Source organism: Phyllobates terribilis, unplaced genomic scaffold (assembly GCF_046119375.1).
Source record: "Phyllobates terribilis strain yellow unplaced genomic scaffold, ASM4611937v1 Scaffold_7__3_contigs__length_470593459, whole genome shotgun sequence".
NCBI lineage: Eukaryota > Metazoa > Chordata > Amphibia > Anura > Dendrobatidae > Phyllobates > Phyllobates terribilis.
In genome coordinates this window covers 363,373,046-363,390,681 of record NW_027362767.1, presented here as the reverse complement: position 1 = coordinate 363,390,681, position 17,636 = coordinate 363,373,046, and the positions used below count along the sequence as shown (strand labels likewise).

Genomic DNA, 17,636 nt, shown 5'->3' with positions numbered 1-17,636 from the left:
TTATTGCCGGAGGGCAGCATCTTTTTCTACAGGTTTAACCTGTCTTCCCTGTGAAACTGATGGTAAAATCACAGCATAAACAGACAGTTAATACATGTGGGTTTATCAAAGTCATCAGCAGCGATCCTAGAACTGCTTCTCAGCCAATCAATGGGTTAATGTGGGAAAACTGCAGGAGGCAAACAAAGTATAATGCTGATGCCTAGGAAAAACCTTGTCTTTGTGCCACATAGTGCTGGAGGGGTTTTCGATATATTTTTTTGTCTATTGCCAGTTTTTGAGATCCTCATAGATTCAGAAAATTTGTTTTTCGTGCTGCGTCCACTTCACAGTTTTTCCTAACAGCATGTTCCATTGTAAAATAGGAATATCTCTTTCACGTGTTTTATGTTGTTGTTTGTTTTACCTGTCAATCAAGTGGAACAGAGAGAAGTCGGTCAAGGTCCAGCCCTGGACTAGTCATCTGAGACACTAAACTTGCTTTGTACACTCCAGTCCTAATGAAGGGGCATAATGGAGTAAGATGACTCGCTGCCTCTTGTAAAAATGCCAAAACTCGCTAAATGTTTGTGCTACAATTTTGCAATTAATCAAGATGTTTTTATTGTCAGAAAACTGGTGCTAATACTTTGATGAATCGGTCATAGTCCCCGGCCTCAGCATTTCAGAGTAAAACATACCTACCTGCAGTTGTGCAGCCAAAGACTGATTCATGATACTCTTGGTTCAGGCAGTTTGATTCTGGTTTCCTTTAAAAGTCTGTATTTCTTTATGGTGGCACCTGGTAAAAGAATCGGCATCTGCCAGCTTTTCCTGTAAGTTCTGGGAATAACAGATGCTCGTATATGTTTCTGGGAAACTATCAGATCACAATTTATCAGCATCTCCTCTTCTAAATGCTATCCGAGGGAAGGACACGATAGGCATTCCCCACTGTATCGGCATGCGAATTTTATCTACATATTATTGCTAAACACGCTTCATAATTGATGCCACCTTGAGAAATCAGAGCCCGCGGACCCCTGTGTACGTAGGCAGACTGCACCGTTCGTTAGACAGAACAGAAAGCTGCAGATTGTCACCACGTCTTCCAACCCTCTTCCTGGCATTGTCATTTTCCTTATACTTATTTTTGCAGCGGAGCGGCTGACGTCCTATGGTGTGTATGCCTTAACCCTCTGCTAACAGGAGCCTTGTTTGTAGTCTATTTTTACAAAACTTTCCTATTTAAAGTAAGTAAAAATAAAAAAAAATCACAAAAATATAAATTATCCACCAGGTGATAACTTGATGATCACTGAAGTCTCGCTGCTAGGACCCGGAAGGGGCCACGGATGCCGGGGCCCGGAAGGGACCACGAATAGGTCTTGGTTGAATGAAATGGTGGCAAACTCAACTAATTTGACCCCGATTCATTAAGACTGTCGTTTCGCCCGCCTCCCTAATGAATGAAGGGCTGAATTAAGATGCACTAAATTCATTGAGACATGCGCTTCTTGAATGAGCTTGTTGCGTCTTTCAACTGCCGTGCACCAACGCCAGAAATGTACGCCAGCCAGGGATTGGGAAATATTTCAGCCGTGGCATAAATTGTGCGCGCCTGGCCACTCCTTGTTCTATTTGAGCTTCACCCACTCTTCTAAAAGTTGATGCAACTGACATAAAAAAACGAAAGTAAATTTTTTTTTGCTCAGCTTTGAGTTGCACATAACATTTTGCAACATTTTAAAGAGTTTTATTTTGTTCATTTTGGCATCGGAGGCTCAGAATAATGCTTCTTGCGTTGAGTTAAAGGGGTTGTCCATTACTTATTATCCCCTCCCCAATGTATGCCCCCGGGGCCTATAAGGGTTTTTGTAATTACCTTCTGTTGCAGTTACTGCCTGTGAGCGGCGCTATCGCTGGCCTCTCACAGGCATCACGTGACCCCCGGCTGCAGCCGGCTCTGACGTCACAAGTCCAGGCTGCAGCTGAGGATCCCTCTTCCGCGTTCCACTGGTGGATGCTGGGTTGTGGACGGGCTTACCCCGCACGTCACACCACCGCGCGCTCTGCCTCTCCTCATTCATTGGGAAAGCGCACAGTGGATGCTGGGTGTGACGCGCTGGGAAACCCCGCCCACAACCCAGCAGCCACCGTGGGGACCCCAGCGCTGAGTCACACCTCACTTGTCGTGACATCAGCGCGGGGTCACGTGATGCCTGTAAGCGGCCAGTGATAGCGCCGCTCACAGGCAGAACCTGCAACAGAAGGTAATTACGAAGACACTTATGGGCCACGGGGAGATACATTGGGGGCATAATAAAAAGTTGTGGCCAACTTCTTCAAGAATCAGGCAATTCGACAGAAAACACAACATGAGTGTAAACCGACTATAATAGAGAATATGTAATGGTCAAACGGGAGACTTCCAGTTTTTATTTTTTTAATCTGTGTCAAATCCAACTCGCCTTTTCCATGTTTCCAGCAAAAAAAATAATAATAATCAGACAGCACGTTATCAATGGCCTTTTCGGAAGATACACCTGAACTACATTTTTCAGTTCTTCATATGGAAACCTCAACAGATCTACTCACATGTGGCTAAAAACGTGATGGGCCAAATGGGTAGAAGCCTGGAATATTTTTTTCTTGCATACACAAAATACAGATGGTAAAAATGTACCAAAAATGGATGAAAATTGAGTCCAGCTCACTGGTTAAAAAACAAAGCAAAACTGACCTGAATCCATCCTAACACAGGATTTTTGGGGATCCATTTGAAACTGATGGCTTTAGTTTTTCATTCATTTTTTTAACGTATCCCCATAGACTCGATTGACTGATTCAAATCACCAAAAACAGTTTTTGTTTTTTAATTTTTTTAGCATCTTAGAAAATGTGAATACATTTCCTTCCTTATGTTGGATCCAACTTTCATCTGTTCACAGTTGTTACCATCAATGTGGCATCAGTTTTTCTCATATACCACAAAAAAATTAAATCATTTTTTTTCCCCAAGCTTCTCCTAGCAAATGATCCCAAAGAAAAATGGACTGTACTGGGGTGCAATCTACATGCTGTCTACGATTTATTTATTTTTTATTTATTTTATTACTGACCCCCACTCACTTGATTGGGCATGTGCTGCCAAGTATCCCGTGATACAAAAGTGTGACTAAAGCTTTAAATGTTCCTAATTTTACATTGCACTCAGTTTTTGTTCTCGTTTTTTCCAGGCCTGGAGATGTGAGAGACTAATTTTCGCTGCTAAGATGTCTCTTCTGTCGGTCAGTTGACAACTTGGCTCTGCCCTTAGTAGGAAAAATGAAAAAATTGTCAGTAGGAGTCATTGAGTCATAAACCCTAGAGATTAAAAATGAGAGGTTTTTCCTTGTTGTAACGTTTTTAAGCCAAGTCATCATTGGTAATCTTATTAGTATCCAATAGGAGTGAGATCATTGATGGATAATGATACTCTGACCCAAATTTTTCTTTACTACTGGCCTCTTGTATTGAATGTAATGTCTGCAATTTCTGTTGTTTGAGCTTTTAACTTGTAGGGGAAGTTTTCCCAACCCACACACAAGCAGCAGTACAGGATTTTCCTTCTACTCCAGTAACCATGTTGGAAAATGTGTGTTTATTTTAAGATATTTTCATTATTAAAATCTACACTGGAAATGGGCAGTGATGTGCGAACACGGCCACATAGGAATTTATTAGGATATTGTCACACACTACATTCCCAGTTACTGCAAGAAAAAAAATGGTGGAGCGGCATTGGTTGTGAGTTTGCTACCAAGCTAACTCGTTATTGCATAATTTTTGCGTTTTCTGCCTGGTTTTAATTTGGGCCTTTCTTAAAGTTTTTTTATAACTTTGCCTATATGTAATTTCATTGAGAGAAATAGAAAAACAAGATAGCCGACACGTGATCAGAATTATATGAGCGATCTTGTGGTGACTGCTCAAACGTAACAATGTGTATGTTACACACTGTTAGGATTACTTTCTACTGCGTGTAACATACACACTGTTAGGATTACTTTCTACTGCGTGTAACATACACACTGTTAGGATTACTTTCTACTGCGTGTAACATACACACTGTTAGGATTACTTTCTACTGCGTGTAACATACACACTGTTAGGATTACTTTCTACTGTTTGTAACATGCACACTGTTAGGATTACCTTCTACTGCGTGTAACATGCACACTATTAGGATTACTTTCTACTGCGTGTGACATGCACACTGTTAGGATTACTTTCTACTGCGTGTAACATGCACACTGTTAGGATTACCTTCTACTGCGTGTAACATGCACACTATTAGGATTACTTTCTACTGCGTGTGACATGCACACTGTTAGGATTACTTTCTACTGCGTGTAACATGCACACTGTTAGGATTACCTTCTACTGCGTGTAACATACACACTGTTAGGATTACCTTCTACTGCGTATAACATACACACTGTTAAGATTACTTTCTACTATTTTACAGTAGAAAGTAATCTAAACAGTGTATTTACAGCAGGTGATAAAAGTGGATTTTTTTCCTTCTTATATCCTCTGTAGGACCTGGTGCAGGAATTGGACTCGTATAAAGCCAGTATCGCACTTCCGACGTTCAGATGACCGGAGCAGACACAGCCCGCCTGACCCCAACTCAACACTCTCTTATATGCCTATGAGGCTCTTGAGTTCGGATCAGGAAACCTGCGGCCGGCCCAGACACGAAGAGCCAACTCTGACCATGAATGTCGGACGTGTGAAGCCGTGAGTTCTCACTCCAGATGAGGCTTCATCTGCTATTTCGTGTTTCTTCCCAGTATTGCGACATTCTTCAGATTTCCTGCATGTTCCATCAGGCTCTGCCATGATCCTCCGAGTGTAAAGCGTTAATGCAGCCTGTATACTGGATAGAGGGTGGCATTTATGAATAATTTACTAGATGCGCACTCATAACTAATGAACACTTTTATTTTCATTGCAGAATGAATCTGAAGTAACATAATAGGATAATAGATTCACTTCTTATTTTTAGCCATGATTGCCTTAGTTGAAAGACTGCATGAAATGCAACTTGGTTTCCTCTCCACTTTGTTATACTATTTTCTTTCCCTTTTACTTTTAGTAAAAAAAAAAGTTGAAAAAGGAAAACATCTTGAATAATTTTCTTGCAGCAAAAATTACTGTATGAATAACAGTCAAGCCCTGGGCACAAATAAAGAAATTGGGGGTGGGGTTAGAACAGTCCTAGTAAGAAGGAATAGAGGTACAGAGAGATAGATAAAATGCATGTACACTAATGCCAGAAGCCTCACCAACAAAATACAGGAATTAGAATTAATTTTGTTGGAAAATAATTATGACATGGTGGGGATATCTGAGACGTGGCTGGACGAGAGCCATGACTGGGCAGTTAATTTACAGGTCTCTAAAGTCCCCTGATCTCAATCCAATAGATCATTTGTGAGTTGTACTTGGAAAACTAGTCTGGTCCATGGAGGCCGCAACAAGCAACTTACAGGACAACTTCAAACGTCTTGTGGGGTCCATACCCTGATGTAACTGTTCAGAGCCATTTTGGTCATATTAGGGAACCATCACTATATAGGGGAGGTGGTTTTAAGGTTGTGACTGATTGGCCTATGTATCTCGTGTTTTAAAAGTATTTTATATGCCTCTATATTTAGCCAAAAAACAGAAATTGATAAAATCAGATAATTAAAATTCTGGGAGCCTGGGTCTTGGCTTAATGCAGGGATGTCCAACTCAAACACACAGAGGGCCAAAATGAAAAATGTGGACAAAGTCACAGGCCAAGCAGTATACAGAATAATGGGCCCCACATAGTCCTCCATACAGAATAATGGGCCCCACATAGTCCTCCATACAGAATAATGGGCCCCACATAGTCCTCCATACAGAATAATGGGCCCCACATAGTCCTCCATACAGAATAATGGGCCCCACATAGTCCTCCATACAGAATAATGGGCCCCACATAGTCCTCCATACAGAATAATGGGCCCCACATAGTCCTCCATACAGAATAATGGGTCCCACATAGTCCTCCATACAGAATAATGGCCCCACATAGTCCTCCGTACTGAATAATGGGCCCCACATAGTCCTCCGTACTGAATAATGGGCCCCACATAGTCCTCCGTACTGAATAATGGGCCCCACATAGGCCTCCGTACTGAATAATGGGCCCCACATAGGCCTCCGTACTGAATAATGGGCCCCACATAGGCCTCCGTACTGAATAATGGGCCCCACATAGGCCTCCGTACTGAATAATGGGCCCCACATAGGCCTCCGTACTGAATAATGGGCCCCACATAGGCCTCCGTACTGAATAATGGGCCCCACATAGGCCTCCGTACTGAATAATGGGCCCCACATAGGCCTCCGTACTGAATAATGGGCCCCACATAGGCCTCCGTACTGAATAATGGGCCCCACATAGGCCTCCGTACTGAATAATGGGCCCCACATAGGCCTCCGTACTGAATAATGGGCCCCACATAGGCCTCCGTACTGAATAATGGGCCCCACATAGGCCTCCGTACTGAATAATGGGCCCCACATAGGCCTCCGTACTGAATAATGGGCCCCACATAGGCCTCCGTACTGAATAATGGGCCCCACATATGGATGGTGGTTCTGGTGTCACGGGCCAAATATAATCAGCCTGCGGGCCAGAGTTTGACACGTATGGCTTAATGTAATGTTCCCCCCTATAAATTAAAGGGTCACATTTAATACGACGATCATGTGTCAGTAATGTACCAGATGTGATATTATATTTGATATATTACCATAATATTGTAGCATTAGCAAATGCCGTACTCTGCTGAAGCGTATCACCCATAGACTATACATCCGTATTGTGCTTCACTTATAGAAGTAATATCCACATCATGGCAGAAAACAGAATGGCATACAGTGTCCTCAGAAGCTCTCAGTAGTGCAGCCTCATGTTCCATCATCCCATATTTTAGCTCTAGAAGAAATAAATATATATTTTAAAGGGGTTGTGCACTACTTGGACAACCCCTTCTTGATTGAAATGTTTGGCCCCGATAAAATAAAAAAAAGCCTATACTCGCCTCTCGTGCTGGCGCCATTCCGCGAGTGCGGACACCGCTGTCCTTTGGCTTTCCTACGGTTGTTGTGACACATGACCCCTGTTCCCAATCGGCGTTGGCGTCACTGTCCCTGTCTTCGGACAAATCGAACATGAAGAGGAAGTCCAGGCTGCAGCCGATCTCTGACTTCCTACGCATGTTCAATTCGACAGGAGGTGGGGACAGTGACGGCACCCCTGCTTGGGTGTCTGGGTCATAACAGCACAGGAGCCCCTGGGAGAGTGAGTGCCGACACCGCGGGAACGGCTCCAGCACGGGAGGTGACTATAAACTTTTTTGTTTTATCGGGGCCAAGTGTGGGTTATCACAAGGAGTTATCCAAGTAGTGGACAACTTCATAAAGAACACTTTTTCATTTTCTTCTTATAAAGTCACTGAAGACGATTTACATTAGGAAAGTCTTTTTCATTCTGTATAAAGAATGCCAACAACGTAACAGTCCGGTGGACATGAGAGCTGCTGCAGAGCAAAACCCTACCTGCCAATTACCGAAACAGACGGCTCTTCTCCTCCCCAAGGTCGTGCAGGGAGAGCCGTATAGGTTGGGACTGTAGACTCGGCAAGATTTTCTGCTGTTCTGTAGGATAGGGTTGGTGTGTAATTGTGAAGTAAAATATATAATTTTACAAAAGCTTTATTTCTGTATCACAGCGGGGGTATCGATCATGACTCTGCAACATTTTCCGTGAAGGACACAGGTTTCTCCATTTTGATTGTCAGGTTCTTGCTGCATTTTGCTTTTTGAATTACATTTGTTTTCTCCTTGCCCTTGATTTAGATACTTTCTTTTTGGAACAATTTAGTGTCTTGCGGGTTTCCTCATACACTATTGCTAGATCTGTGTTTTAACGAAAACTCTGTATGGATTCTGTAATGAAGCAATGTATAAATGAAAGGTCTATGTAGACTGGCCGATAATTGGTGAACAAGCATTCGTACATACTCTCGTTCCCGGTTATTATTCATGCGGTGAATGCTCTGGTACTTGTGTATACAGGCATTATTAATTTATTTTACATTGCTTATATAGTGCCATTATATTCCACAGCTCTTTACGGACATCAGTAATCATCACTGTCCCCATTGGGGATAACAATCTACATTCCCTATCAGTATGTCTTTGGAGTGTTGGAGGAAACCAGAGAACCCGGAGGAAACCCACGCAAACACGGGGAAAACATACAAACTCCTTGCTGATGTTGACCTTGGTGGGATTTGAACCCAGGACCCCAGAACTGCAAAGCAACATTGTTGACGACTAAGGCATAAAAATTACCGTTATTAGCCGACCACTGCCCTGTAGGATGTGCTGCCGACAACCTGATACTTTATGGGAACGCTAGAATCGATTTGCCTATTCTTCACTTATAGTTTTGTTCGTCACGTGTGAACGGGCCAGTAAATGAGTGCTGATACACTAATATATAGTTGATCAGTTCTCGGTAATGAGCCAAATTAGACTGTAAGGCTACGTTCTTTCGATGAGTTTTGGTGAGTGTTGGGTGTTGCAGATTTTCTGCGTTCATTAAATAACTTGAGTTACTTGCATGTTTATTGTGTTTTTGACTCTGATTTGTTGTTGATACTTCCTGGTATTTGTGTTTGACAAAACTTTGATAGTCTTGTGCGGATAACATGCGCTTTTGATGTGCACGTGTGCATTTTTTACCTGCAGATTTTCTGCATCTAATGCAATTTTGTGGGAAAAATCTGCACATAACTGAGCAGACCCGCAAAAGAAATTTTCATGTTGCGGATTTGAAACTCGCACCGCGGGTCAGTTTACGCTGGATAAAATGAAAGCAAATTGAGCTTTGCTGCAACTGTAAGACGCTGCGTTTTCGACGAAGGTAAAATATGCGGCGTCAATAGGTGTTTGGCATTTGTGCATGGTCACTTTGGGGCACATTCGCAACACTACCGTCCCAAATTAAAATACCCCAAGAGTTGACTTTTTAGGACACCCATTACCTCCTGATGATGCTGTTATTATCAGTCATGCAACAGCTTTTTTTTTTTTTTTTTTTTTTTTTTAACGTGCCATATGTCGCCTTCTATTCTTTATGGATTAGCGATGTGTAGACAATGTTCACTGCATATTTTGCTGACACAAGATAATAAAATAATAAAAGACTGTGTACTGTGCCGTTATGATGTGATGGAAAAGAATGTTTTTGTTTATTTATCTTCCAAATTGGTAAGACACCGTGAAAATTCCCAACAGTTAACACACCTTGAGAAAACCCCTTTATCAGAAGAGGGGGCTGTACTGTCCTGAAGATTGACAGTTTGTTCCAGCGGCACGGTCTCGCTGATCTCTCCCAGTCTGCAAGAAGAGGAAACTTTGCCTCTACAGCATGGGAAATAACGTAAAGTCATTTGAAGCCGGCCAAAGCCAGAGATGGAGCCAGCTTCAGAGCCGCACGAGCGACCTATATAGCATAGAGCCGTGTGCTCTTGGCCTAGGTACCCGTCCACTTTGAGACTACAGGGTGGCCGGTAACCTAAACAGCAAACTGTGCACTGTAAAACTAAAAATCTCTCTGTTCTTGAGAATAAGGGATACATTGCAAAATTGCTTGTTTTTTTTAAGCATTTTGCAATTTTACCCATTTATGACCTTGAGACAAACTCCTTTAACAAGTGAAATGATTTAGGGTCTGTCTGTCCTCCCTGTAAGTCCTCATTATTGTGGCAGCTGTATGTCAGTGCTGCTTTTTCTCAGGCGGCCCAGGCACTGCTCCAGCAGACTGTCTACCAAATTTGGCTGTGAATTTACCACTAATGGCCGGAAATCAGAAGAATGACGCTTCTCGTCCTAACAGTAAAATATAAGGTCGTACCTCTCAGTGTAATGCTTCCAGAAAGATCGTCTCCTGCAGGGAGCAATGAGAGACGTTCTATAACCTACCATGTTAAGCAAATATAATTTGATTTGGTTATTTTTCACGTTATTTTTTGACATCCACTTATAGCTTCCAGTGCATGGCCTATAAGGGATGACGCCCCTGTTTGTGCCCATTTGCATAGATTTAGATGCTTTCCTACGTGGATAAGACAACACTGTTGATTCTGACCTCCATGGGCCATCGGTGTCAGCGAGTAACAGCACAGTTGGAGCAGCCATTGGCCCCTCACAGTTGGATGGAGTTTTATGTATGCATCTTAAGTGCAGCGAATTGGCACACCCTATCTTTAAAGGGTCAAAATTAAATTTTAACATTGCTACCTCCAATAAGTAGCACTATAGAATCTGTTCTCTTCCTCTACCCAGGGATCATTGCATGGCCTATAGATCTACCAAATTTTCGCTTTCCTTAAAGGGAAACTATCATCAGAAAATGTCTTAGGCTATGTTCACATTTTGCTTTTTTGCTGCGTCTTTCAGGATCCCAAAGTTCAGCTTTGCTTCCACCACAGAAGCATGAACAATACAAGGTGTTAGGTCGCCAATGCAAGACCTATGTGAAACTATAAAACATTTTTGGAAAAAAAAGTGCAATTTGATCAAATGATTTAGTGGAAAAAGATTTTTGTCTGAGAAAATAGTGACTATTCTGAACAAAAAAAAGTTCATGAAAAAATACACAATTACAAATGTAACAATAGGGGGAGGTGAATTGGTCTGGCATAGTTTACCTATGACATTGGCAGTACATGTTGTAGGGCGGACACTGTTTACTTTCTCACATTCATCTGGGCCATTGAGATGGTCAGGTATTGTTCAATTTTACACATTGCTCAGGCAATGTTTAGTTTTACACATTGCAATTGTTTAATCTACTTCACATATCTCAGGTGAGGAGACCAAGACATTTTGGTTTAAACTTGAGAAATTCACAAAAACAAATGGGTTTCACATGATTTTTTTGTCCACTAAAAATGCAGCAAAAACTGATGGCAAAGTTTTTTACTGCTTTCTATGAGTGAAAAAAACGCTTCAAAAAGCTAAAAGAAGTGACATGCTGCAAAATGCAGCAAAAACTCAACGCATTAACCTAGCCTGATAGATTAATTCAGTTTTTTGTGAAATGTGTATATATTATAAATATAATTTCTTCTTGCGTAACACAATCTCTGTTATAGAAAAAAAATTTAAAACCTTGCAGTTGTCACACTGACCACTGGAGATGTTTTAGACTCTTAAGGAAACAACACATGAACAAAGCCCAAACCTGACCCCTTTGTATTGAAGCATCTGAGTGTAAGCAGGTGTGATTTGTGAGGGGAGCAGGGTCAGCTGTGACATCCCCTTATGTAAATGGCGGATCTTGTGTTATCAGCGGTGTGTAGAGGTGTTACCTGTCATTGTAGTAATCATGTCTGTGATGATAAGAGACAGATGAAAACTCTTCTTGATAGGATAGAAAATGAGTCTAATAAAAGCTCCAGCGTGAAAATTGCAGGATTTTCAATTTATTTTTTTTTTGTTTTTTTTTTAATAAGATTGTGATATGAATAAAAAAAAAATTGACATCTATTTTTGAAAAATACATGTATCACAAAAACCTGATTTTAAACAATAGGTCTGATGACCGCTTCCCTAGAAGAAACGTTACCGCTTACATCCTTCACAAACGAGCGGAACATGGAGATGGGAGTCAACAGCTGCCGGATATTAGATTTCCATAAAAATGGCAGGTTCGATCGACCATTCATCCGTGCGGCCAGCAATGGACAGCCCATCCACGTATTACATAGACTGCCATTTATTTATAAGTAATGCTGCGTCTCCTGGAAAACAAACCGCCTCCCTGACACTAAATGATGGGGGCTCAGCACCTAACAATTATAACGGTATCTCTGGATTGTAATGTGAATTGTTAACCCTGTGCTTTACTATTTACCTACAAAATGCTTCCAAGTGCAGTTGTCTTCAGAGCTGATGTTCCCTGTGACGCGGTAGTCTGCGGGGGGAATTAGAGGGCAATGGTGAATAGCTGTAAAGTGCAGGTAGCCGTAATCTTATTGGACTATATTAGCACAAATACTATTTCCTATATTTCCTTATGCTTGTCAGAGGGAAGCCTTTTTCTCTTTTTTTTCAATCTTCTATTTTTTTTATTATGTTGTTTGGTAATTTACATTTGGTCAATATATCCATACTCTGATTTTCTATTTTTATTTTTCTTTAGATCCCCAACAAAGCCAGGAACATTCAATCTGCAGGTACGTTGTGCTACTAGATATACGGTATATGTTTCTTTTATCGAAATTCGTCATTGCCAGAATGGTATTTATTATCTGTTTGGATGACCTGTACATCTCTAAAGCTTTGCGTAAATTGACCCTCCACCCCAGTCTCACAATGTGACTACATATTACTAATGCATAGACAACCATCTCTGGTGCTCTCCTACAGATCACCGCTCCCAGGATCCAAGATTGCTTTCTCGGTGTCCTAAATAGCTGGTGCAGTAAAAGTATATACAAAATGAGTGGAAACTCTACAACACCCCATCAAAACTCCTCCAGAACTTGGAGATTCTGCTCCGTTTCTGCAAAAAAGACTGTGTGTGTGTATATAACATAGCGGTTCCTCTTTTTGTAGCGAAGTCTGACGCACACCTCCACCACCGCTCTTAATGCTATGGGATGGACTTGCACGGACGACATCAACTTTTAAAGGGATAGGGAAGGAGTAGTTCAGACTTTCCGTAGCGCTTCCCATTTTTAAGTGCCATTTTGGACAGAACATGGGAACGATAACAGTGAGGGTCAAAAGAAGTGTGCGATGCACACGCTGTCACAATTTCCCTGTATTCCCCGTGCAAGTGGGTTGTCAGGTGACCGCATATACAGCGGGTGAAATAAGTATTGAACTAATTCATAAAGAAGAGAAGTGAGTGAAGCCGGCTGAGTCTAGTAGTAATTTTAAAAGTGCTCTTGACATGAAATTCTCACCAGATGTCGGTAACAACCCATCCAATCCACAGGCAAAGAAATCAAACCATAGATGCTCATAAATTATGTGTAATGGTAAGAAATGACACCGGGAAAAAGTATTGAACACATCAAGAAAGAGAGGTGCAAAAAGCCATGAGAAGTCCTGACACCAGCTGAAATCTATCAGTAATTAGAAAACAATCCTGCCACTTAGTGACAAATAATATCAGCTGGTTCAACTGATGGCCTATAAAAAGGCATCTTATTACCAAGGTGCCACTCAAAAGACATCTCATTATGGGTAAAACCAGTGAGCTGTCTCAAGACCTTCACAAACTTATTGTTGCAAAACATACTGAATGCAATGGTTACCGAAGAATTTCAAAACTACTGAAGGTTCCAGTGAGCACTGTTGGGGCCATAATCCGGAAGTGGAAAGATCATCATTTCACCATAAACCGGCCACAACCAGGTGCTCTCCACAAGATTTCTGACAGAGGAGTGAAAAGAATTATCAGAAGAGTTGTTCAAGAGCCAAGGACCACTTGTAATCAGCAGGTACAATTATTTGAAAGAAAACAATAAGTAATGCACTCAACCTCCATGGCCTGTATGCACGCTCACCACGCAAGACACCGTTGCTGAGCAAAATTTATGTTCAAGCCCGTTTACAATGTGCTCAACAACATTTAGACAAGCCTGTGAAATACTGGGATAATATAGTCTGGTCAGATGAGACCAAAATTGAACTCTTTGTATGCAATATTATACACCATGTTTGGAGGCCAAAATTCACTGCATATCACCCTGAAAACACCATACCAACAGTGAAGTTTGGAGGTAGGAACATCATGGTGTGGGGCTGTTTTTCCACATACAGCACTGGCAAACTTCATACAGCACTGGCACACTTACTGAAATAAATTTCAGTAAGTGTGTTCAATACTTTTTCCCTGTATCATTTCTCATTATTACACATAACTTAATTTCTTGACAAATATGGTGATTCCTTTTCCTGTGTGGATTGGTTGGGTTGTTACCGACATCTGATGAGAATTTCATGTTGAGCACTTTTAGAAATACTACTAGACTCAGCCGGCTTCTCTTCTATTGATAGAAGCGCAGGAGTCTAGTCTGCACATAGTCATATGCAAATTACATACATGTGATCACGTAACCACCATACCGGGCATAGCGGGAATTGTGACAGTCCAACATACCGCACAGTCAGAGTGATTGCAGATTTTTCTTATGAGAACGGACAACCCATTTAAGCTGGTGTGAAATCTCTAATGTTGGTGAATGTGCATGTTCCCATCCCATTTGTCCCATGATGGCGGACAACAGGGCAAAGAAGAATCTGTCGTGTTGGAAAAAATGCATGAAATTAACTGAGCATTTATTTAGTGCAAGTGTCTGGCAATGACTTGTCTCTCTATTAATGGCGGTCTGCCTTAGGGATGGCACCAAGTAACTAATTAGACATGTACCCCAACAGCTATGTAACTATGTACACCGTCTCGTTCATATAAATGCTTTATTGCATCTGAGTGAAGCAACTGTGCAATGAAAATTAAAAATCCATCACTGGTTTGTATATTCAGCTCCTACGCAGATCTGTTTGTCTCCATGATTGCTAACTACAGTACATAGAAGCCCCTGCAGTCTGATCCTGCAGATATACTCTCATACTCGTGTCTCGCTGTCCCCCCACTTCTTACTTGTCGATTTCTAGGATGAAAAGTAATAGCAGACTTTATCAGCAAGTGCTAAGTCCTGGGTTGGAAAAGTAAACTGTATCATTAAAATGCTGATCTCGATTTTGACTTCACGCCAAGGCTGCTTTTCTATTACTGTAGAGACCTATGTGGTTATCTAGCTGAGCATGCTACCACTTCCTACTGTGATATATGGTAGGTTCGGTTGCACATCCACTAAACTTCCTCCTCCAAAGGGAGAGACTTTACCTAAGAAGTAATATATTGCTGTATTTTTTATATTTAGTGTTGGCATCATTCCTTAGGTAGGTTTTAAGTATAGTACAGCCAGAAATTGCATTTTTCCTCCTCTGCCGATACCTGCCTTTTCCTCCTCTGCCCGGTACCTGCCTTTTCCTCCTCTGCCCGGTACCTGCCTTTTCCTCCTCTGCCCGGTACCTGCCTTTTCCTCCTCTGCCCGGTACCTGCCTTTTTCTCCTCTGCCCGGTACCTGCCTTTTCCGACCCCACATCTTCATGCCTCTCCATGCCCCTGAATAGTGATTGACACTATGGTTGAGATCCAGCATGTTACCACTGGTTGTTGCCTTCAGTTCAAGTCGATGTTCGTGATATTTATGGTGCTATAGAGGTAAAATATAAATTTGTTTTGATATATTGATACCATCCTGCATGTGACACACCAACTGCAGAGAACATGCTGTAGTGTGCCCTGAAAGATGCCAGCTACATATGATGCAAGCTCCAGAATTCAGCCAATCTCATGACTGTTTGATGATTTAGGAATGCAATGGGGTAACCGATAATTGCAGATCCTACATAAATGCCTACAGCAAATCTATAATTTACTGTGGATGATTCTTTGTTGACCTGACTCTCCTTTATCAGGGTATTGCATAAATGGCAGCTTCCTGAGATAAACATATACTGTAGCGTCCCCACAGAAATAACACCGAGACGTTGTGCCCTCCTCTCTTATAGGCAGTATACTTGCATCTAGGGGTTCCCAATCTGCCCCATTCGGTGTTCTCACATCAAAAACTCGCATTGAGCTTCAAACAGCCCTCTAACTGGCAGTATCATCCTATGTCCAGCTTAAAGGGGTTGTCCAGGCTTGTGACTCAAGTCTGCAGTCACTCTGTGACTGCATACTTGTGATCCCTCACATCGCGCACACAGTCATGATTCTCCAGAACCGTAAGCGGGCGGTCATGTGACTGCAAGTATGCGATTTGCATACTTCTGGCCAGATTCCGACTAGACGTGCCTGGCCTTGCTCAATACACCTCTATTGAGTGAAGTCAAGTACGTCTAGTCGGCATGTGACCGCTTGTATGCAAATCGCTTACTTGCGGTCACACACCCTCCTGGTGGTGCCACCAGAGGATCCTGACATCACGCACAGTGTGCGTTGCAAGGATTCACAAGTCTGCAGTCACATAGAGTAACTGCAGACTTGAGCCCCTAGCCCGGATAACTTCTTTAAATTAATACCCCCATGACCAGTATATGGTTATCTAGATCTGCTCTTCTGTCTTGGGCTACTCACAAGTCACCATCTGGAGACCTGCTCCATGGCTGTTTGCTATACCTGGTGCTAATGCATCAAGCTGGCAGACAGCCACGAGCCACAGGTTAGGGACCCTGACTTAAGATATAGTATTAGTTATAATATATATTATGTCTAAGAAAAGTCCAAAGTTCTTAATTTCTATTTCCTTAAGCACTTTGGAGGTCATTCTGATGCCTCTCAATGTCCGTTACCCTTTTTACGCCCACACGTCCCTGTAATCTTTGTAGCAGGCAGTGCTTAATCAGGACGGTGGCTGTGCCAAGAGGAGAATGGCTCCCAGGTTTGTCCCTGAGGGAGTGTTAGTGACCCAGATCAATATGATGCCAAATCTCAGGAGGTAAATGAAATTCCACCCTGCGGGAGAGCGTCCTCTCATCTAGAATGGGAACATATTCCAGACAGGCATTAATCTTTAATAGCTTACTGTGTATTCCCCTATAGATGGGAACATGTCTAATGTTAAAGGAGTAAAATTTAGAAAAAAGTAACAATTACTGTTGTGGCGGTGTTTATTTTATGTCATTTTTCTCCTTTCATAATTTGTGAAGTATTGGCATTTCTTGTTGGCTACCAGATAACAGCACAAAAGACGACATACAAGAACTCTCGCCTCCTTATTTCTTATAGGGCAAGAGTTAGGGCCCCTCCTCCCCAATTCACATTGGATGGCTGACGGCCAAACGATGCTTCGGATGATGGTTTGCCCGATGGCCATCTCAGCCGACCCTGCTAAACAAAGGAGCGTTCACTTAGCCAAGCGCTCATGTGTTCTCTATGACAAAGCCGATGACTGAGACGTGTAGTGTTGAGCGATACCTTCCGGTATCGGGAAATATCGGATCGGATTGGATCGGACCGATACCCAAAAAATATCTGATATCGCCGAGTCAATGGGACATTGCGCCATTTCTGGGGCGGCTGACGGCTGGTGTTTCTAGCCTGAGAGTGGGCCAATATTCATGGCTCCCTTCCTGGGCTATTAATATCAGCCCCCAGCTGTCTGCCTTGCCTTTGCTAGCTATTAAAATGGGGGGGACCCCACATAATTTTTTTTGGGGGTCCCCCATTTTAATAGCTAGTAAAGGCTAGGTATTCAGCTGGGGGCTGATATTAGTAGCCTGGGAAACTCAGTGGGTATTACCCCCTTCCCAGGCTTCAAACATCTGCCCCAGCCGTCTGCTTAACCTCCACTAGAGACTAAAATTACAGGGAACCCCACGACAATTTTTTTTTTTTAATAAATCCTTTATTTTAACACTAAATGACAAGTACAGTAATCAACACTGTCACTGTACTTCTTATATATGTGACTGAC

At 42.2% G+C, this 17,636-nt stretch overlaps 1 protein-coding gene across 1 annotated transcript in view; it reads left to right on the top strand.

The window, feature by feature from the left end:
* Window positions 1–17,636, top strand: part of WDR44 (WD repeat domain 44) — a 92,309-nt gene that overhangs the window by 14,936 nt on the left and 59,737 nt on the right. The window contains exon 2 of the mRNA XM_073641341.1: window positions 12,281–12,314. Coding sequence (XP_073497442.1) covers window positions 12,281–12,314 — 34 coding nt within the window. The remainder of the gene's footprint in view (window positions 1–12,280; window positions 12,315–17,636) is intronic.